This window comes from Pan troglodytes, chromosome 9, assembly GCF_028858775.2.
Source record: "Pan troglodytes isolate AG18354 chromosome 9, NHGRI_mPanTro3-v2.0_pri, whole genome shotgun sequence".
NCBI lineage: Eukaryota > Metazoa > Chordata > Mammalia > Primates > Hominidae > Pan > Pan troglodytes.
This window is the reverse complement of record NC_072407.2, coordinates 119,760,727-119,782,866: the sequence shown is the minus strand read 5'-3', so window position 1 is coordinate 119,782,866 and position 22,140 is coordinate 119,760,727. Positions and strand designations below refer to the sequence as shown.

The following is a 22,140-nucleotide window of genomic DNA, read 5'->3' as shown; positions in this document are numbered from 1 at the left end:
TATAATAGCCAAGGGTAGCTTGGACCCCAGAAGTCCAAAGCGTGTGGCAGGACACACCCAAGCCCCCATGTGGCCCTAGCCTCCCCTTCCCATGAGGGCTGACATTGAAGGGTGCCTGTAAGTTCCCTCTGAATCTGACCCTTCAGTCCAGACCTTTCCCTCTGCCCCATGCATCCCACAGCAGAGTGAGCTCCAGCCCCTCAAGGCACTGGGAGGAGCCTGACTGCAGGCAGCTGTGCCCCAGTGAGGAGCAGAGCGATGCTCTCTGGGTCTGCCCTGGAGATCTCTGATGGGGCTGTGTGTCTCTTTCTCCTGCAGGGCCCCAGGAGATGAGGAAGCCCAGGTGGAGAACCTCATCACCGCCAATGGTAACTGTCCGTGACCACCTGCCCAGGTGGAAAAGAGGGAACAGAGAGACCCCTCTGTGGCTCAGGAAGGGACTGTTGCCAGGTGCATGGCCTCGCTACAGCCAGCCAGACATGCTCCCGCAGTGCCAGGAGAGTGGGTCTCCAGGGCCTCTGCAGCATTGCCCCCTCACTCCACCAAACAGGCTACTACTAGTGTCACCTGCTATTTACAGAGCATCTGCTTGTGCCAGGCACAGACCCCATATCATTTAATGTGCACACAGCCCTGAGATAGGCATCACTGTCCCCATTTTGTAACCGAGGGACTGAGAGAGGTTACCAGGTTCCTGTAAGCAGCAAGTAGCAGGGCCAGGATTGAACCCAGATGGTTCTGACTCGAAATCCCATGCCCGTCACCTCTTTGCTCCCCCAGAGTCAGGCAGAGACACGGTTGCTGTTGGGGGTGGCCCACGGGGGTGAGGAGTCTATACACTATAATCCATTCTGGTTTTCTTTCCAGCAACAGAGCCCCAGAAAGCAGAGAACTGAAGTGCAGCCATCAGGTGGAAGGTGAGATGCTCAGTGCCTGGATTGGCCCCTGTCGCCATCACTGTCTGCATCAGGGCCTGGACAGGGGTTCAGGCGGGAAGGATGGGGCTAGCTTTTGCAGTGGGCACAGCTTTTATTATGGGCCCTGCCCTGAGGAGCCTTCAGGAGTCTGAAAGGGGCTGTGAGAGAGACCAGGACTAGAAACACCCGAAGTGTCCCACACACATGCATGCCAAAACCAGGAAATGGGGCTTCCACACAGCCCACTGGTCGAGTGCATAGGGCGCCATCCCAGGTGCAACATGGGGAGAATTAGAGTTAGTGAAATGCTCCTAATCTCAAAGTAGCATAAAGATAATGGCTTTCCGTGGTGACTCAGAAAGTACTTTAGGGCCACTTTTTTTTTAAACACCTTATTATGAAACTTCCCAACCCTACCCAAAAGTAGAGCAAATAGTATATGATCCTTCCCTCTCCACATTTAAGGGCACTGATTTTAGTATCTATTTCCATTGTTCACCGTAGGGGGCACAGGAGAGTAGTAACTGGCAAATGCTGTACAGTTTTCAGAGTGCCGCCACACACACAGACTCACTCGAGTCTGCCAGAAAAAGAGGATGGGACAGGTGGGGTTTAGCCCATTTTATAGGTGAAACCAAGATGAGAGGGAATAGCCCCGTGGAGAGTGACAGCCCGGACTGTGAACTCAGGCCTTTGCGGCTGTGGTTCAGTGCCACTGCTCCCCTCTGTCCTGTGCGTCTCGCTTTATGACATGCCCTGGAATATCCTAAGGGAAAAGGTTTGTGTTTTGTCAGCTCACTTCTGCCTTTTTTTCCCCCCATACAAGTAAGGCATTATAGAAAGGTATATAAGTTTATCTCACATTGTAAGTTAAAAGAGGTTTCTGGATGATGAAGTGCCCGATGCACCAGCTTCGACTGTGTGTAACAATATCATGTGCCTGTGTAGCATTTAAATTCTTTTCCTAAGTGCTTTTGCATCCTCATAGCGGCCCGTGATGGGCAGAGCAGGGCTCATTACTCCCGTCTTCTGGATGGGGCTCTCGAAGGCAAGTGATCACCTAAGTGCGAATGGATGAAGATTCCGATCTAGGAGGCAGGTGCCCTTCCTGGTAGCTTGGTGTTCTGTCTATTTCATCACAGATTGAGAATCTGGGAAGGCTCAGAGGAGGCAGCCTGGAAATGAAATGTCTTTTCAATTTTTTTTCCCAAACTAGTTCTTTCTCAGAAACCTTTTATCCTAAGGCTCAGGACTGTGAGCAACCACTGGGGAGGTCCTGGGTTTAACAATTTCCTTTCCATGTCTGCCAGGCTCCAGCCCACCTGGGAGAGGCTTCTTCTGAGGTTCACCCCTCCCCTGTGTCTTCGTCTCCTTTCTCTGCGTCTCAGACGAGGCTGTCATACCGGGAATTTCAGTGGGCAGGTGCTCAAGGAAGGGAGGGAAGCAGATAAGGATACCAGAGGCGAGCTAAAGTGTTTTTAATTTAAATTATCCTCCTCCTCAGCCTCTGGAACCTGAGGCCGCTGCTTGAACCTTTGGATGCAAATGTCGATGCTTAAGAAAACTGGCCACTTCAGCAACAGCCCTTTCCCCAGGAGAAGCCAAGAACTTGTGTGTCCCCCACCCTATCCCCTCTAACACCATTCCTCCACCTGATGATGCAACTAACACTTGCCTCCCCACTGCAGCCTGCGGTCCTGCCCACCTCCTGTGATGTGTGTGTGTGTGTGTGTGTGTGTGAGTGTGTGTGTTTGCTAACTGTGGTCTTTGTGGCTACTTGTTCGTGGATGGTATTGTGTTTGTTAGTGAACTGTGGACTCGCTTTCCCAGGCAGGGGCTGAGCCACATGGCCATCTGCTCCTCCCTGCCCCCATGGCCCTCCATCACCTTCTGTTCCTAGGAGGCTGCTTGTTGCCCGAGACCAGCCCCCTCCCCTGATTTAGGGATGCGTAGGGTAAGAGCACGGGCAGTGGTCTTCAGTCGTCTTGGGACCTGGGAAGGTTTGCAGCACTTTGTCATCATTCTTCATGGACTCCTTTCACTCCTTTAACAAAAACCTTGCTTCCTTATCCCACCTGATCCCAGTCTGAAGGTCTCTTAGCAACTGGAGATACAAAGCAAGGAGCTGGTGAGCCCAGCGCTGACGTCAGGCAGGCTATGCCCTTCCGTGGTTAATTTCTTCCCAGGGGCTTCCACGAGGGGTCCCCATCTGCCCCGCCCCTTCACAGAGCGCCTGGGGATTCCAGGCCCAGGGCTTCTACTCTGCCCCTGGGGAATGTGTCCCCTGCATATCTTCTCAGCAATAACCCCATGGGCTCTGGGACCCTACCCCTTCCAACCTTCCCTGCTTCTGAGACTTCAATCTACAGCCCAGCTCATCCAGATGCAGACTCCAGTCCCTGCAATTGGGTCTCTGGCAGGCAATAGTTGAAGGACTCCTGTTCCATTGGGGCCAGCACACCGGGATGGATGGAGGGAGAGCAGAGGCCTTTGCTTCTCTGCCCACGTCCCCTTAGATGGGCAGCAGAGGCAACTCCCGCATCCTTTGCTCTGCCTGTCGGTGGTCAGAGCGGTGAGCGAGGTGGGTTGGAGACTCAGCAGGCTCCGTGCAGCCCTTGGGAACAGTGAGAGGTTGAAGGTCATAATGAGAGTGGGAACTCAACCCAGATCCTGCCCCTCCTGTCCTCTGTGTTCCCGCGGAAACCAACCAAACCGTGCGCTGTGACCCATTGCTGTTCTCTGTATCGTGATCTATCCTCAACAACAACAGAAAAAAGGAATAAAATATCCTTTGTTTCCTAGTGGCTCGGAGGTGCTTTCCTTTCTGTGAAAGAACTTAAGTGTTTGTAGGGTCTGTGGAACTTAAAGGGCTAGAGGGAGTCTGTCCATGGTCAGAGGGAAGAGGAAGGACTGGATAGCCAGCCAGGCAGGCACAGAGCCCCGTCAGCTGCTGTCACTGTTGCCTCCTCCCCGCTTCTCTTCCCTCCTTTCCTTTTCTTCCTTCACTTTCCTCTCCTCCTGCTCAGCCCTTCGTCCCGCACCTTCCCGCCATTTCTATTCCTCCCTCCCTCTCTCCCGCCTTCCCAGGCCACTGGGCTCAAGCCACATCCCATAGCAGGACCTGTACATTGCACACTGTCTTGGAGCAAAAAAGGGAGTCACAATGGCTTCTCCAAGTACTCAGTGGCCTGGAGTAAAACATCCTAACATTTCTCTTTGGTCAGTTCTGGGGCCACTACCTAAGGACTTGTAGAGAGAGCCAGGGGTGGTGACTCATACCTGTAATTCCAGCAACTTGGGAGCCTGAAGCAGGAGAATTGCTTGAGGCCAGGAGTTCAAGACCAGCTGGGCAACATGGTGAAATCTTAGCTGGGCATGGTGGCTCGCACCTGTTGTCACAGCTACTCGGCAGGCTGAGGCAGGAGGATTGCTTGAACCCTGGAGTTCCAGGTCGCAGTGAACTGTGATTGCACCACTGCACTCCAGCCTGGGCAACAGAATGAGACCTTGTCTCTAAAAAGAAAAAAGGAAGGAAGGGATCAAGGGAGTGACAGGGTGGGTGACGTGGATTGTGAAATACCCCTCCTCTGTGGAGCCTCCCTGGGCATTAGGTAGAATCGAATCCCTTTTTTTTTTTTTTGAGATGGAGTTTTGCTCTTGTCGCCCAGGCTGGAGTGCAGTGGCGTTATCTTGGCTCACTGCAACCTCTGCCTTCTGAGTTCAAGCGATTCTCCTAACTCAGCCTCCTGAGCAGCTGAGATTACAGGTGCCTTCCACCATACCCGGCTAATTTTTATATTTTTAGTAGAGACGGGATTTCATCATGTTGTCCAAGCTGGTCTCGAACTTTTGGCCTCAAGTGATCTGCCTGCCTCAGCCTCCCAAATTGTTGGGATTAGAGGCGTGAGCCACAGCGCCCAGCCGAATCCCTTTCTTGTGCCCCAATCACACTTGTTTGCTGCCTTTATATTCACACTTCATACTTGGCATCCAGACTGTAGAGACCAGGCAGGTAATGCCAATATGTGAATCTGCTGGAGTGACGATGGGGCATGGCGCCTGCAGTCACCTATGGTGTCCTCCCAAAGACACTCTGACTCAACTTTCTAAAAACCACTGTTGGCCAAACCAACACAGATGTGGGCAGATTCTGTGTGGAGGTTGCCCGTGTGCAACTTCTGCCTCTAGTGTTTTGTGTCTTTATTGATACAATTCCTGGAGGGAAGGACTGTGCCTGCTCTACAGAAGCCTGGAACATCTTAGGGTCTTGAAAAAAGAATCGACCCCTGGAACGTCTTAATATCTTCCATCTTGAAGCCAGCACTTAAGGAGTGGGACCCTCTGGGCCCACCTCCTTCCAGCCCCAACTTCTAAGACCCCAGTGAACCTGGCACCTGAAGCTATAGCAGGAGACAGAAGCCAGTGCTCCTTGTGGTTTCGATGGGCCTGGGAACCACCACCTTCCCTGCCCAGTGGCCACACAGGCCCTGAGTCCGCCTGGATTCCGCAAGTTGTTTAGAACCGAAGAACCGCACAGATCCGCTTGCTCGGTGCCTTCTCTACGTGTGCTCTTGCTTCTGCCTTCGGTCCCCCAGGCCTTTGGAAAGACACAGGCTTATGGTAGAGCTCAAGCTCAACCTGTCAACCCAGTGATCATGGCGATTAAAAACTATCTGGTCACAGCAAGACCTGGTAAATGAGCTTATTGTTCGGGAACACTCGTGATACATCAGGGAATTGACAGGCCTTGCAGAAATTTCATAGCGAGGCCAGACTGAGATCCCTAGAGGCCCTAGACATGCAAAGCTTTGTGTGTGCCACCCCCCATATGTTAGTAAAAACAGAACATTATACTTCGGCATAGGAATAAGGAAGTCCAATGAGGAGGTTCTAATTTTTCTCATAATAATTATGTTAAGAGTAAGGAATGATGGTCAGCATCTCTAGCACATCATCTACAAATGGTTATCCTTACTTTGCCTGCCTCTAAGCACTCACTTAGTTTTCCTCCTAGTAATCCAGCTATATTCTGAGATTGGTCAGAGATACAGTCGTCCTGGTCCAGGTTACACAGCTGGGGGATGGAGGAGCTAGGACTTGACCCCGGGCTGTCTGTCCATAGTGCTTGTCAGCACATGGCCTAGCCTCCTTCAGCAGGCAGATGCTCGGATGAAGGGACAGTGATCAGATGGCTCCCAAGACTGCACCTGGAGCACGGCTGCCCCTTCAAGACATAAACTAGCTGGACCATGCTCCAAGGAGCCTCCTGTGGGAGTCTAATGGTCTGGAAACAAGACACATGAAGCACAATTGAAGAAATGATGGTCAAAATGGTAATAATTAAAAAACCGAGCAGCTGAAATTTATGGAGCACTTACTATGTGCTTGTCTGAGGACTTCACACAGATGAGCTGGATCAGAACTCAGAGTGCTATATATCTCCGTGAGGAGGACCAGGAGTGTCCACTCAGCCTCCAGGCATGTGGCACTGGTTTGTAGCTGTGATTTGGTTGAATGAGGCAATGTAGCTTGACTGAATAAGAAGGACAGCTGCCATGCTGTGTCATTTCCCAGAAGGGAATCCCAAGTTCCCTGTCTCAGTAACCTCAGGTGTCCCACACCTTTTGCCTCCCAGTGACTCCCTCCACCCCCCATTCCATTTCGAAGATCTCCATGTCTCTTTGCCTGGAGGTTTTCTGCGTTACTTACCCCTGCTGTAGGAATAGGTCAGTCTGCCTTCTGGGACCCCAGGTGCTGTGGCCCTCCTACCTCTCTGTTTTTTGTTTTTTGTTTTTTTTGCAAGATGTAGATTAGAACTTGCCAAATTGTTCTTGGAAGAGAGTCAGAGGCAGAGTACAAGCTGTAGGGAGCGGTGTGAGGGGAGTGCCAGGCGAAGCACACTCCAAGGTCACCAGGCTGTTGGCCCCTTCCTCTGGGAGGAGGGCCTTACCTTGCGTGGAATCATGGGCTAGGCGGGGAGGCTGGACAAAGCAGGGGTGGGAGAGCACTCCAGCTCTGTCTGGTTCACCCCACCTTGTTCCTGGCTGCTCTGCCTCACCCTGGGCCCAGCGAGAGAAAGGTCAGGTGTGTTTGCCTGAGCCAGGGGAGGAGCTTTGGAAAAACCTGTCTCCAGGCCACAGAGAAGGAATGGCCACCTCTCTCCATTAGTGTGATTTATTGCTGTCACAGCTGAGCTCCAGAGGGGCAGACTCAGCCGGCTCAAGCCAACCAGCTGTTGATCTGATGGGGCCAGCCCAGCCCCGGGCCTGGTTGCACAACAGTGGGGCACCTGCCAAGGCAATGATGGCAGAGCAGGTGATGCTGTGATTGCATGTCCTGAAGGACCTGGATGGCAGGGACTGGAGGGGGTGGGCCCCCCTGCACTATCCAGAAGAACGGTTTCTTACCTCTGAGCTGGGCTCGGAGGCAGTCTGGTAGAGCCTGAGGCTCAGAACATCCCCGAGGTCCCTTCTGCTCTAACTGTGTGTGAGCTTGGAAAGACCCCAGCCTCTCTGTCAGTTTCCTTTTCTGAATAATCAAGTCCTTCCTAGCTTTGGGGTAAGCTGGGCCTCCTGCTCACTGTGTAACCCTGGAAAAGCCACTTAAGCCTCAGTTTCATCACCTATAAAATAAATGCATCAAGATGTTTTCTGTTATCTCACAGGGTCAAAGTGATACAATGGACATCGAAGCACCGTGACAATTCTCCATGTAGCCATTATGCTATAAATGTTGGCATCACTATCCATTTCCTTGTCTCCTCATTCTCTGATGGCCGGGTTCCTCTTGTCTCTGTTAGACTTGGGTTCATGTTCTGACCTGTTTGCAGACCACCTGCAGTGTCCTCTGTAAAATGGGCATCGCACAGCCTGCCTGGCTGAATTGTTGGGAGGCTCTAAGCAGCTCTTTGGAACCACTGAGACCCTGGAATAGGGTGGAATTGCTGCCAAGTGTGGAGAGTGGGCACCAGGCTCAGTGCAGGTACAAACGTTTAACAGCTTACCTGACCTGAGGCCTCAAGGAGGCCAGGGACTTGGCAATCTGTGCTATAAATGAAGAGAATGGTGACACGGCCACATGCCGGCCATTCAAGCCATGTCAGTGGCATCCGGAAGGTGGTGGAGGGAAGGTAAGAGTAACCAGGGGTGGGCTTGCTCTGCGAGGTCTTCCCGGAGGTGGCGAGCCTCTCCCAGAGGTGAGAGGGAGTTTGGTTACTGGGAGGAGAAAACCAAGAAAAGCTGGAGAGGAATGAGCTCTGTTGTGGTTCAAGCCTGGATGTGAGTTCTGAGAACAGTCAAGAATGCATTTCTCTCCAAGGTATTCACTGTGGGGGAGGTGGGTCAAATGGGTTTGCCCTTGTCACCAGCTGGTGACCTTGACTCTCAGAGTACATTGCCCTTTGGCAGTTCTCAGAACCTCTGTGCACCATGGCTCAGGCCTTCTTGAAGCCAACACTTAAGGAATGGACCCTCTGGGGCCCACCTCCTTCCAGCCCTGCCTTATAAGACCCCAGGGACCTGGCACCTGCAACCATAGCAGGAGGCAGGAGCCAGCGTTCCTCAGGATTCAGGACCTCTGAGTGGGACAAATGGGGCTTGGGAACTGCCACTTTCCCTGCCCAGTGGCCATACGGGTTATGCAGCTGAGGACTGACTTGGGCCTGGGGTCATGGCTTTCTAGGTGCTTCTGGCTTCTGCTTCATTGGAGCCCCTTTCCAGCTGCAAGCCAACACCAGGAGGAACTGATCTGGGGACCTGGAGTTCAAGGCTGTAAACTCCCACAAAGGCCAGAGCTGGCGGAGCTGGAGAACCCCATTCTGGGAAGCTGGTGGTGAGGGCCTCTGCCTTTGATCACCAGGAAAACAGAGGTCAGCTGGATTCCAGCCTATTTCCTCCCTGCCCCACCAACCCAGCAACGACCACCCCAAATGACTGCCCTGAGACTTAGGAGTCAGGAGACAAAAGGGAGGCCTGCCTGGGGGAGACAGGGGAGATGGAGGCCTCGCCACTGAGGGCACGGTCCCATCAGCTGTGACAGTGCTGACGCATCCAGGAGTGGGCACTGCCTCTCTCTACCTCCCAACATCTCCCAGAGCTCTGGGTCTTGGAGAGAACAGGAGAGCACAGCTGGATGCTCCTTTGTCTCCATCCTGGAACCATTAGACAAAGGAGGTTTCTTGGTTTTGTGTGGAGAAGAAAGGGAGGCTGGAGATGCAGGGTGAGTGGTGGCCAGCAGGATCATACCAGGGCAGGGTGCTCCCAGAGGCCTGCTTTAGAGATCACCGCAACTGGGGACTGAGCCAAGGGAAGGGATTGCTGTGAGTGTTCTTGTCTCCTGGGGGGCGCAGTTCGGAGTAAGGAAAACACAGCCATCATTTTTTAGGACCTTCTCTGGCCAAACGCTTGACCTACCTTGTCTCTGTTCCCACAATGATCCTGCAAGGTAGGTGTTATTACCCTATTTTACAGGTGGGAGGAGACCCAGAGGGGTGCCCTTGCCCAGGGTCAGGCAGTCCTCAGCAAAGTCTCAGGATGAAAGGGGATTTATGCATGGGTGTGTCTGGCCCTCAGGGTGCCTTGCGTGGAGACGTCTAGGAGGAGAGACCCTCCTGAACTGAGCTGCTCTCAGGAACATGGGCCACAGGTGGAAGGGCCGCGACCTCTCTGCAGGAGAGCAGGTGTCTCAGAGAGGGGTTCCCTGTCCCCAGTGCTAGCTAGGACCCATGACCTGAGCTAGCTGGGGGAGGACAGGAAGGAAGTCTGAGAAGGACTTAAACATGAGTGAAGCGAGAGGGGTGGGACCTGCTTGACTTAACAAATGCCTGGGCTTCCCCCAAAGAACAAACAGGACAATTTCTGAAAATTGCTGCTGGGCTGGAGAAGGAAGGGGAGGTTAGGGGAGGGGGGGGATGGGGTGCAAGAGGAGGGAGAGAGAACCCCCTGAGAGGGACTCTGGGGGAGCTGTCAGCAAGGTGAGGGTTGCTGCCTCTGTGAGGGCAAATCGGGTCTTGTGACTCCTCACAGGGCAGGCGACAGCATGGAAGGAGGCTGCCTGAGGCAAGTCCTAGGTCTGCCTGCAGCATGGGAGAAGTGATTTCCCGTCTATCCTGTCCCCATCTTTGCCTGATTTTTGCCTGGGACTGATTCATTCATTTAATAAAACTGGGTCCCACGAGGCACTGTTCCAGGCATGGGGGAATGAACAAACAAACAAAAATCCTTGCTCTCCTGGTGCTTACATTTTAGTTGGGAGAGGGACAAACAAGATAAGGGAAATACATACCTTAGTTAAGAACAAGTGCCACAGAGGAAAAGCCAGGCTGAGGCAGTGGGTGTGAACATTTTATACAGGGATGCCCAGAATCGGGGCTTTGAAGAAAGCCCTGAAGGCAGCGTGCGCTGAGCAGGAAGCCCTGTGGAGGCTGAGCATTTAGGAAGCGGGAACAGCCCGTGCGGAGGTCCTGGAGGGTGAGGGGTGTCAAGAAGGCCAGCATGGCTGGAGCAGAAAGCAGGGCGGGGAGGTGGGGGACCAGCTCACAGGTGCCTAGAGCCAGAATGAGAAGGGCTTCTTGGCTGGGTGCAGTGGCTCGCACCTGTAATCCCAGCACTTCGGGAGGCCAAGGCAAGCGGATCACCTAAGGTCAGGAGTTTGAGACCAGCCAACACGGCGAAACCCGGTCTCTACTAAAAATACAAAAATACAAAAATTACTGGGTGTGGTGGCGGCTCCTGTAATCCCAGCTGCTTGGAAGGCTTAGTCAGAATAATCGCTTGAACCCAGGAGGCAGAGGTTGCAGTGAACTGAGATCGCGCCATTGCACTCCAGCCTGGGCAACAAGAGCAAAACTCCATCTCAAAAAAAAAAAAAAAAAAAAAAAGGGCTTCTTTTTGGGACACACAAAGATTTTGCGTATCATCCGAGCCCTCTCTGAGGATTTTGAGCAGGAGAGGGAGCAACTTTTAAAGGGAGGGGTTTGGATGGGATGGCTTTGGTGTCCTTTCTGGTTGGACCATCAATCACACCGGGCTCTGAGATAGAGATGCCCTCCTTCACAACACTGGGGGCGGGCAGGGAACAGAGTGTGTATACTGGCGGGGTGGGTGGGGGGGATTTGGCTGAGAGCTCCACTTTTCTGGACCACTTAGAATATGTTTGGACCAGGTACCTCTAAGTCTCACCCAGCCCCGAGGTTTGTAAACTTCTCTAACCCCAGTTTGGGGAATTTCCACTCAGCCGCTCTGGGCTGAGTAGGCAGGTTTCCACTTGGGAGCATGGGAGAGGCCCGCCCGCCAGCCGAGCTGTTACCCACCCCAGGACAGGTCTGGCCCTGCCTCCAGGGTGGTCTGGAGGGAAAGGTGCAGACAGCCTGGAGTCAGGGCTGTGCTCAGGGGCCCCAGCACCGATCTCAGCCCATCCTGATAACAAATAGCACCTCTTAGACCTCCTGGTCTCCATTTCAGCCCTGAGAGGGCTCCCTGGGACGTCATGAGTCCTCCCCTCAGGACAGGGAGTGTTGCAAAGGAGGGACAGAGAGGCAGGAGTCAGAGTGACCAGAGCCCAGGTCAGAGGCTGGGGCCAGAGCCAGCCCCTCCTAACTCTGCTTCTCAGTGTCCGCGTTGGGGTGGCCGTGCCAGGGCGGCTACAGGAACCTGACAGAGACCCTGTGGTCCCAAGTCAGCCAACAGAGACTGCTCACTGTGGCTTTGCTGTGGGCAAGGCCTTGGTGGCCGAGGAACAGAGACTGCCTGGGCAGTGTAGTGGGCCGCCCTGCGTGGTAGGACACCCTGCCTAGTGGGTTGCCCCGCCTGGTGGGGCTCCCTGTGGCTCCCTGCTGGCTTCTGGCTCTGACCCTGCCCTGGGCCTAGCAGTGTTGTCTTCTGGCCATTCCCCTCTGATACTAACAAGCAGCCCCCAGAGGCCTCATTAGGCTGCTGGTGTCTCCAGCTGAGCCCTCTGAGGTGTGGCAGGCAGGCCTGACATCACAGCCTGGGTGAGTCACTGTGGGCTGGGTGAGTCACTGTGGGCTGAGTGAGGGGTCCCAGCTGAGGAAAGGGCAGGCCACAGGAGCGGCCCCCATCACAGCTCCGGCTCCCAGCCCCGCAGCTGCTCCCCATCTCTCTGCCAACTACCAGAACGACACAGGGCGCTGGGGCCGGTGCCTCAGGTCCCACGACAGGGTCCTGGAAACCATTCCTACCCCTCTGAGAGGCTGCAGCTGTACCTCCCAGTCTCAGGGGATGCCTAGCTACAGACCGGGGTCTTGGGCAGGATACCTCCGGGCAACGGCCCAGCTGGACTGGAGGGAGGAGGTGCAGCGGAGTAAAGCTCAGGGGACCCACACATGCCCCTAAAGGTCTCCCTCAGATGCCACCAGCCCAGGGGCCTGGGGAAGAGTGGGCTCCTTGATTCCTCCCGGCTCCCGTACCCTTTTCGGGCACCCTGGGCTGGCTGCAGTATGGAGCCCCTCGAGGGAGAGGGCCAGGGTGGGGGCTGTGGTTGGCTCTGCTGCATCTGACAGCTTCCCCATCCTCAGGTGCCAGGTGAAGGTCAGAGAATCTCCCCTGGCTTTCACGTGCATCCCTTGCCCCAACCCGCCCCAGCAAGTGGGCACGAGGTAAGGGCTCCTTTGCCAGCCCCTCCTCCCTCCCTGTGTCTCTTCCTGTTTGTGGGCTCACCTGAAGTGTGAAGAGGGCGAGTGCCACTCTCCATCCAGGCCCCAGGCAAGCAGCACCTCCCTGCTCTCCTGCACTCCTGGACACAACCAGCAGCTCCTGCCATGGACAGGTGGTACCTGGGTGAGTCCTCTGAGCCCCATTCCTCCTCCCTGCTCAGGCTCCAACACAGGTGCCAGCCCCGTCCCTTTCAAGTGCACCCACAAGCTCCCCAGAAGTGCAGGAAAAGCAGAAAGGAAGAGAGGCAGAATTTCCAAAAAAGAGCATCTCCAGACGGAGTCACCGGCCTGCTGTAACGTGTGTGCAGAGCATATCTGAGCTGCGAGGGCTGGGAAGGCAGCTGTCCAACCGCCTCATTTACTTGTCTGTCCATCCGTCCTTTAGAGATGCAGGAACTCAGAAGCCAGGCTGCTGGCTTCAAATCTTGGTTCCCCTACTCTCTGGCCATCTGACCTCTGGCAAGTTATTTAACTTATCTGGGCCTCAGTTTCTTCCTCTATGAAATGGGGTGATAATAATGCCTTCCTTACCTTATAAAAGTCATTGTGATGACTAAAGAATTAATTTCTGGCCAGGCATGGTGGCTCACGCCTGTAATCCCAGCACTTTGGGAGGCCAAGGCGGGCGGATTATCTGAGGTCAGGAGTTCGAGACCAGCCTGACCAACATGGTGAAACCCCGTCTCTACTAAAAATACAAAACTAGCCGGGCTTGGTGGCGCACGCCTTTAATCCCAGCTACTCAGGAGGCTGAGACAGGACAGTCACTTGAACCCGGGAGGCGGACGTTGCAGTGAGTCGAGATTGCACCATTGCACTCCAGCCTGGGTGACAAGAGCGAAACTCCGTCTCAATAAAAAGAATTAATTTCTGTAAAGTGCCTTGCACACAGAGTTTAAAAATGCAGCCATCAACTAGCTTTCCCTATTGCTTCCTATTCATCTATCTATTGATCGATCTATCATCCATATCTATCTATCTATCTATCTATCTATCTATCTATCTATCTATCCATCCATCTGTTGGTGCCTCCCCATGCACTTCCTCCCCCCACAGTGGGAGCCCTTCCATCCACACTGCAGCTTTGTTTGTGACCAGGGTAAATATTACCTGGCACTGTTAATGTTTAATGCCCCCACCTCATCCCCAGCCACCCCACCAAGGAGCAAAGACAGCAGGAAGAGGCAAGTGGAGACAGTCCATTTGGGTGGGGAAATGACTGGGTTGTCGATAGATAGATAGATAGATAGATAGATAGATAGATAGACAGACAGATGAATTTATTTAACTTCCCACTTATTTTTACATCTCTTATTATTCCTGAAAGACTCCATGGAGGCTTACAAATATAGACCAAATGCAATAAGATAACACAATCCTGTATAATAAAGGGAGCACCCTTGTCTTGTGTGGAGATGGCAGTAGCTTTGGTAGCACATCTTGGAGGATCTGGGCTTTCTACCTCCAGTTTGCCATTAACTGTGTGTTTCAGGCAAGTCCCTTCACCTTCCTGCCCTCGTTTTTTCTGGTGTACCCAGTGGGGATCATGACACTGCCCTGGCCACCTCCAGGGGCTATTGTGGAAAGCAAATGAGCAGCCTCAAGTTTCTTTATCTGTAAAACGCCGTTAGTAGGAATTAAGTGATGCAGTGCATTCCAAGAGCCTGGCACGTGGTCCATCTTCACCAAACGCTGGCTCTGCTGTGATGTTTGCACGAATATATATTTCTTGGCTCCAGAAGCAGAAGGGAGCTGAACGGATATTGCAGCGCCTGATCTGCAGGGCCATGCCATTCTCTCCATCTCACTCATTCGTGCCCATTTTCATTGGCGGGTGGCTGGCTTTTCCGTGTCCAACAGCAAACATTTGCCAAAGGCTAATGCTTGTCATTTCTTCAATCAACACACATATAACAGTAAAAATGATGCCACCCACCGTGTGCCAGGCCCCGGGATATGCTCTTTGCATGCATTATCTCACTTCCCCTCACAACCACCCTATGAGCTGGGTACTGGGCCCATTTTACAGATGAGGAGACTGAGGCACAGAGAGGTGAAGTAATTGACTGAGACCATACCATTAGCAAGTGAGAGGGCCAGGGTGTGAACTCAAGTGCCAAGCCCTGCCCCTGCTTGGAGAGGATTCATGGATACAGTGGCTCCCTTCAGAAGGGCTCAAGCTCCCCTGCTGTCCGCTGGCCACTGACCTTGGCTGTTTGGTGGCCATTGGGCTTCAGCCTTTTCTGGAGGCCAATTCAATGGACTAGAACTCAACGAGGATTCTACAGTACCTGTGACTACCCAGCACAGGAGTCCTGGGGTGAAGGAGGTCACAGCGGAGTGGGGAGGCTGCCTGCGAGGTGTGGAAAGCATCTGCCTCCTGCAGCAGGAGGCCTGATTGTCAGTCTCCACTTCCCCCACACTGGCTGTGTGACCCTGGGCAAGGCCCCTACCTCTCTGTGCCTTAGACACCTGCCTCATCAGTAAAATGGGAAACATAAAGCTTGAGGAGAAAACAGTGAGGAAAGTGCTTGGTAAACCATAAACGCAGGGGTTTTTCCCCCACGATGAAAGTCTTGCCCTGTCCTTAAAGGATCCTGCATGCTCCATGGTAAACTGGCAAGGACACAATCCGAGAGCCAGGCCAAATGGTGGTAGGAGGAAGTGCCAGGGCGGCAGGGAAGGAGAAATTAGTTGGGGATGACTGAAGCCCTTCTGAATGAGGTGTAACCTGCAGGGTGCACGTTGATGGGTGAATAGGATGACAGATGAAGGGCCCTTCTGGAGGATCTACTGCTGGTCAGCTTTGGCGGTGCTCCAGGGATGTGGTGGGGGAGCAGTGGGCCAGGCTCCTAGGGACCACTGCAGGAAAGCCTCCAGTACCACATAAGGAACACCAGCTGCAGCGGCGGCATCCATCGTGGCTGGTGCGGTGGGCCCTGCCTGGGCTGGGGGCCGCTGTGGGACACTGCCCCCAGAAACTCCCAAGTACAGTGTACACTGAAGAGATTGTGCAACTTCCACTTTCCTGTTCCCACCGCCCCAGCTGTAGCTTCCCCAGCTGGCAGAACAGCACGACTGCTGACCCATCCCAGCCCTTCTCTTTGGAAATTTCCTTTGGGAAGGTTTGGAAACTCAGCCAGCTCCTCCCTGCCCCTGCCTCCCCACGCACGTCCTCACCCTGTAGAAGGAGCCCCTCCATCCACACTGCAGCTTTTCTTGTGACCAGGGTAAATATTACCTGGCACTGTTAATGTTTAATGCCCGCACCTCGTCCCCGGCCACCCCGTGGAGGCAGCCAGACACTCTCCAAAAAGCAGAGACAGCAGGAAGAGGGGAGTGGAGGCAGCCCATTCGCCTGGGGAAATGACTGGGTTGTCGATGGACAGTGGTGAGTGTGCTGGTGTGCGTGCCCGGGCGTGTGCGATGCTGGGTGGCTCCGATTGGCCTGCTTTTGTGGGGTCAGCTGGACCCTACTCTTCCCTCTCCTGCCACCTCAGCCTTCCAGAGTACCCAGCCCCTCTTCCTGTCGGCCTCCTCTCTAAGAAAATTTGCAACTTAAAGGAGGACCCTGCTTTAACCCCAAAGAAAGATAGCATGAGTGGCAGAAAGGCAGCAGATAGAAGCTGGAGAGCTGAGCGTTCCTCCTCGGCCTCCTGGCACACACCCACCCTGAGTTCAATGCATCTTGCTAGACCATCTGAACTTGGGCGGGAGGCAGACGGGGTCCATCTGGCTGGGGAAGGAGCAGGCCCCTCTGGTCAGCCTTCCTAGGCTGGATTTGGGGTGAGAGCCCCCCAAGTTCAAGTCACACTCCCCAAGGCTTCCTGTCACAGGAACTGACTCAGGCCTGGAAACCAAGAGGGGCACTTGCTGACAGAGGTGGGTTTTGAGCCAGATGCAGAAAGGGGAGGGTGCTGGGCAGGGAGGGTCTCAGCAAGCGGCTCAGGGCCAGGTGGCCACGGAGGAGGAGGTTTCCTGGGGTGTGTGGGGAAGCCTCAGCTGGGGTCTAGCTGTTGCTCTGACACTTAAATCCCCATATGACCTTAAACAAGGCCTGAACCAAATCTGGGAAGACAGCCCTGACGGCCTTCTGTGTGGGACCTGGGTCCTTCATGGCCTCCCTGAGCACCCAGCACCTCAGGCCCGTCAGGATGGGCACTGACTCTTCCTGGCCTGTCCTTTCCTGGCCCAGGGACTGGCCGCTGGGGACAACTGGGCTTGGCAGACCCTAAGTCTCACTGCTGCTCAGGGGCACAGTTTGGCACAGCCCGGAAAGTGCTAACTTGCGCGTTCCTTCCTCCTCGGGCTCTACTTCCCTCGTGCAAGAAGGGGCTCCAGCAGGGCAGGAAAGAGTAGCGGCCCTCAGCTGTGGCAGAAGCGTCCTGGCCAGGCCACCGTCTGGCTGTCCGGGGCAAGTGTACTCAGTTGCAGGGCACCACTGTGAGACCTGCCTGCTGAGCAGCTCCAAATCCGGAGGAGGCCACCAGAGGCAGGGGCAGGACCTTGCCTCTAACGGGCTCCTTCCCTCCCGCCGTTGAGAGGTGGCAGATCAAAGGGCTTATGCACCTCCATTCTCAGCCCCCTGCTTCCTGGGTTCAAACGCCAGCTCTACCCCTGACTTGCTGTATAACTGTGGGGGAATTTCTTCTCTGCACTTCCACCCTCTCATGGATTACACCAGAATGACATTGACGCCTCATAAGGTTGCCATAATGGTTAGATGAGTTAGGGTTTGTTACCTTTTGCCCGGTGCCTGACCAGCACTATATATTAATGTTTCTTAACTAGATCTGCTTCCCCTGAGGATGGTAACGTCTCAGCTTTCATTAGGACTTTGAACAAGTCTACACATTGGGCTCAGCTTCCTCCTTCTGTCTGATAAACTTTAAGGTTCTGTTTTATTTATTCATGCATTTCCCAAATAGCTACTAAGCACCTGATAGCCAAATGGTCCTGTGGAGAGAGGCTGCTGGGAGTCTAATGGGAGAGGCCTCTCCTGGCCTTTTCTACCATGGTAGGAATCAAGGAGCAGGAGAGAGCCACCCTTCTGGAGTGGTCAGAGGCCCCCCAGACAGCACGGATCCCCCTCGGACACTCGGTATTTGGTCCCCAGTTGACCGTGTCTGAAGCCGCCTAGAGCAGAAGCCTGCTGGCAATGGTTTTAGAACACCCCCGCTCCCAGCCTCCCCTCACCTGCTTGGACCCTCAAGGGTCCTCTGGGAAGGGAAGGACAGGGAATTCCAGCTGTTCCTGTGGCTGGTTCACCATCAGTGGCTCCTCTCATCCCACCTCTGGCTCTCTCCTAGGCGGCAGCCCCAAGGGGGACGTGGACCCGTTCTACTATGGTAAGCCTGGGCCCCTGTGCACCCTTCCTGAGCCCTCAGGACCCCTTCCACCAAGCAGCGGCCTCTCCCAGCCCCAGGTCCATGCTCTGTGCCCCTTATCTCCCCTGGTTACCGCGGGCTGCTGCGGGCGGGCTGCGGGGAGAGACAGCTGCTGGGAGAGACCACCCATCCCGCTCCTCTTGCCCTCTCTTTCCGGAGACTATGAGACTGTTCGCAATGGGGGCCTGATCTTCGCTGGACTGGCCTTCATCGTGGGGCTCCTCATCCTCCTCAGTAAGTGGGGTGGCCTCCAGGGAAGGGGTGCTGACCAGGGCACCTCTCTTCTCAAGGCCACTGAGCAGGCTGGCTTTCTGGAGTTGCCAAGGGAGGGGTGAGCCTCCCCACCACGCCCCCCACTGCAGGATGTGGGAATGGGTGCCCGGTGGGGTGCCAGGCTCGCCGGGAGCACAGTGTGAGGTTCCTGCTTGCTCAAGTGCACCCTCCAGTGGGCCCGGGAGGAGACGCAGAGGTGAGAGCGAACCCACGGGGTAACTGGGTAACCGGAGGGCCAGGCAGGGGGACTAGGCCCCCCGCTGCTAACCATGGTCCCATACTCATTTGTTAAATAGGGATGATCCCACCTGCCTCACAAGATTAGGGCTAGCATCCAAAGACACGGCAGTCAGGACAGCACTCTGAGAATGGTCCAGTGCAGACTCAGAGTGTTCTGGGGGAGACAGAGAGAGTTATGTATCCTCAAGCCCTGAGGGGCACACAGCAGGAGCTTAATAACTGCACATTGACTTGTTTTGGTCCAACCCAAAGAAAAAGACACAGAAAACACAACCCATGGAAAGAAGATACAGCAAGCACACCTGTGGGCTCTGGACTTCTAATGCACGTGTGCCACTGCCACCCCACCCCAAGGCTCGGGCCACAGTCCTGCGGGTCTCCCCATTTTCCCGTGTTGCCCATGGCAGCTCTCTCTACGTGTGCCACTGCCAGCCCACCCCAAGGCTTGGGCCACAGTCCTGCAGGTCTCCCCATTTTCACATGTTGCCCATGGCAGCTCCCGGAGGGCAGTGCCGGGTGGCGGCTGAGCACATAGGCACAGGAGGCAGGTGGCCTAAGCAAGGGGCTCCACTTTGGAGTTGCTGCCATCCTTCTTCAGGTGTTCGTCGGGCAGCTGTGCTGGGGGCACCATGATGGCCCAGTCTCTGCTGCTGCTCTCGATATGCCAACAGCCCACCATGGATCTGCTCCAGTAAATATTTGCTGACTGACTGACTGACTTAGGTTCTTGAATGCCTATGGTCCAGCCTTATATAAAGAGAGAGAAGGCTGGGCGTGGTGGCTCATGCCTGTAATGCTGGCATATAGGAGGCCAAGGCAGGAGGATCTCTTGAGACCAGGAGTTTAAGACCAGCCTGGTCAATACAGTGAGACCCGATCTATACAAAAAAAATTTTTTTAATTAGCTGGGCATGGTGGCATGTACCTATAGTCCCAGCTACTTGGGAGGCTGAGGCAGGAGGATTACTTGAGCCCAGGAGTTTGAGGCTGCAGTGAGCTACGATCCCACCACTGCACTCCAGCCTGGGTGACAGAGTAAGACCCCGTCTCAAAAAATAAAATAAAATAAAATATAAAATAAAATAGAGACAGTCAAACGTGGCCTCCAAGCCTGACCCTGCGGTGATACTGGCAGGAGGGAGGTAGGAGAGACTGGAAGAATTTTGAGTCTTCCAGGGTCTCCTTGGAAAATTAGTCCATGGAAACAAATCTCCTTTTCTCTTTTCAAGGCAGAAGATTCCGCTGTGGGGGCAATAAGAAGCGCAGGTGAGCGCTGCCTGGGGTGACCGATGAGGGGGTTGGGGCTGGAGAAGGAGGGGCGGGCTGAGGATTTTGTCTCTGACACAGTGGAGGATCCCCAGCCTCAGGGATCCCTAGACCCACCCCTCCCCCTGCCCTCTCATCTGTTGCTTTTCCTTCCCCCACCAGGCAAATCACTGAAGATGAGCCGTAACAGCAGGTATGCTAGGAGGGCCTGGGGAAGGTGCGGGGAGGGCAGGGCAGGCTTGGGAGCAACAGGAAAGAATTCTGGCTCCTGGACTCGGTAAATAAGAATTTTAGGGTCGTCCGCACATCAGCCAGGTGGTCTGTCATCCATCGTGTGTTTAAAATGATTGCCAAGGGCCTGGCGTGGAGTGTGTGCCGCAGGAGATCACAGAGGAGCCCTGGAGAAAAGTGAGATGGACAAGGGGGAAATAAAACCCCAACCTCTGCTGCCTCCCGCCCAACCCCATCCTGCCTTTGTCTTCTCAGCCTCGGCGGTGCCACCCACTGCACTGGGGCCAGCTGGGAAGCCGAGCATGGCCCTGCCTCTGGTGCCTCCCCTTCTTCCCTGGGCTGTAGACCTTTGTCCCCGTCACTGCCAGCGCTTGGGCTGAAGGAAGCTCCAGACTCAATGTGACCCCCAGGTGGCATCGCCAACTCCTGCCTCGTGCCACCTCATGCTTATAATAAAGCCGGCGTCAGAGACCGCTGCTTCCCTCACCTGCCTGCCTGTCTCCCTCCTCTGTCACCACCAGCCTCTCCAAGCTCAAGTACAAATACAGCCGGGTCTCATTTGTTTTTTCAATTAATTGCTCAGGCACCTGTCTGCCTGTAAAAGCAAGAAGTTCAGTGTTGTCATCTGTAGGCCACTCCTCGCACCCCCTGAACTGGCAGAAGCCCTGGGGACAGAGGCCTCAGCCTGGCTTTTATACACCTGGGAAGTCTGAAAGGCCCAGGGGTCAAAACCACAGCCCATTGGATACCCATGAGGCCTCTGCCCCAGGCACCACTGTTGGGTTCCTGGAAGCGACCCTGCTTAGCAGTTGCTGTGGAGAGGCCCCAGGCTACCAAGATGGGCCTGTGTGTGGTCACATTCCTGTGCTCTGCCATTTTCCACATGTATACCCCTGGGCCAAGGTGGGTGGGTCCGGGGGGCCTGGTGCTGGGCCTCTGCACATGTCCTGAAGGAGCCAGCCCTCTTCCCAGCCCCCTCCTGGTACTAAGCTCAGGCCACCTCTTTCCACTCTTGGGGCCACCTATTTGGAAGGTTGGTTAATTCCAGGGCCTGGGGCCAGGGAGCAGATGGTGAGAGTGAGACCGCTGTCACGCTTGCTCCAGCCCCCGTCCATGCAGGCAGGGACCCACCCAGGGCAGCCTCAGCCTGAGATGCTTCCAGGTCGCTCCACCCAGTGCGGACTCCTAATGTGCCCGACTCCTAATGCCCATGCCCCCTTTGCTGTGAGTCCAAGGCCATGGCCATGCAGGGAGGCCTCTGGGACCTTCTGCACTCAGGAAGGAGCCCAACTTTCCTCTCCCTCCCTTCACTCAGAGGCCTCGAAGGCTGGAGGGATTGTGGGATTCTGGCACCACCTAGCGTCTGGCTTCCTCATCTGGGCCTGCAACCTTTTGAGGGAGGAGAGGGGAGAACTGGCAGGAGAACCAAGCTGCAGGACCAGGAAATGAACAGGGTGTGTTTGGGGGCCAGAGGCAGGATAGACCTCACTCCACTTGGGAATTAAGCTCTTTGTCTTAATCCACTGCCCCCAGTCCCTGATAACCACCAACTCTCCTAGAAACACAGAAGGCTTGAGCAGGGAAGGGTCCTTAGAGAGCAAAACAGACCGTCTTCAATTTACAGAAGGGGAAACCGAGGCTCTAAGAGAGGCCGTGGCTTGTCCAGAGTGACATGGCCAGCCTGAGTCAGAGCCAGAGGTAAACTTCAGGTCTCTGGCTCCCCTTCCAGAGCTCTTCCTACCACACGAACATCCAAAGGACGGGAAGCGGTTGGTGGGGCAGGGAGGTGGACTCCCCACTGACTGCCTGTGGGTTTGGAGAGTGAAGGGGAAACAGAGAAGGCCTGGGGTTGTGGGGAGAAACTCCAGAGGAGACCAGGAGCCAGGCAGGGGAAGGCCAGGTGACTTACAACTCAGCACCAAGTCCTTGTGACACCCCACTCCAAATGTGGACTCATTGGTGTAGGCCAAACCCTTAAACGGAATTCAGTTTTCTTTGCAGGAGATAGAGGCACACACTTGAGCTCTCCCTCGAGGGTGGGAGAAATGAACTTGAATGGGGCAGGTCTAGCCAGGGGGGCTTTCAGGAGGAGGGAGGCTCCCAAAGCCTCTTGGATGCAGCAGCAAGGCAAACAGGAAGAGGGGGTATTCAGACC

The 22,140-nt window shown here is 54.7% G+C and overlaps 3 protein-coding genes and 1 long non-coding RNA gene across 10 annotated transcripts in view; 3 read left to right on the top strand and 1 right to left on the bottom strand.

Moving 5' to 3' along the window:
• FXYD6 (FXYD domain containing ion transport regulator 6) overlaps positions 1-3,718 on the top strand; it is a 40,466-nt gene extending 36,748 nt beyond the window's left edge. Inside the window, exons 6-8 of one of the 2 annotated variants that reach the window (XM_016919833.4) lie at positions 319-368; positions 868-917; positions 2,422-3,718. In XM_016919833.4, the coding sequence (XP_016775322.1) occupies positions 319-368; positions 868-896 (79 nt within the window). In that variant the 3' untranslated portion in view covers positions 897-917; positions 2,422-3,718. 2 annotated transcript variants of the gene reach the window in all.
• CD3E (CD3 epsilon subunit of T-cell receptor complex) overlaps positions 1-22,140 on the bottom strand; it is a 541,795-nt gene that overhangs the window by 477,354 nt on the left and 42,301 nt on the right. The window lies entirely within an intron of this gene.
• On the top strand, positions 8,697-12,536 carry LOC134807279 (uncharacterized). The gene is made up of 3 exons (XR_010147321.1): positions 8,697-8,784; positions 9,300-9,359; positions 12,451-12,536. It is a non-coding gene; the product is annotated as an uncharacterized LOC134807279 (long non-coding RNA).
• FXYD2 (FXYD domain containing ion transport regulator 2) lies at positions 12,605-20,471 on the top strand. Of its 6 annotated transcripts, none has more exons than XM_009424238.5 (6): positions 12,605-12,712; positions 17,898-17,936; positions 18,135-18,209; positions 19,718-19,754; positions 19,917-19,947; positions 20,241-20,471. In XM_009424238.5, exons 1-5 carry the CDS (start codon positions 12,694-12,696, stop codon positions 19,939-19,941), a joined length of 195 nt encoding a protein of 64 aa, XP_009422513.1. In that variant the 5' UTR covers positions 12,605-12,693; the 3' UTR covers positions 19,942-19,947; positions 20,241-20,471. The 6 variants fall into 6 exon arrangements, with proteins under 6 accessions (XP_009422513.1, XP_054517659.1, XP_063639511.1 ...); XM_054661684.2 differs by having other exon boundaries at positions 20,041-20,471; XM_009424236.5 differs by lacking the exons at positions 12,605-12,712; positions 20,241-20,471 and adding exons at positions 15,862-15,979; positions 20,110-20,218.

Excerpts from the sequence above, each read along its gene's own strand:
- FXYD2 (XM_063783441.1), top strand. The coding sequence starts at position 15,955 with ATGACTGGGTTGTCGATGGACAGTG. Across the intron at positions 15,980-17,897 it reads TGGGTTGTCGATGGACAGTG|GCGGCAGCCCCAAGGGGGAC; the intron begins GTGAGTGTGCTG and ends GCTCTCTCCTAG.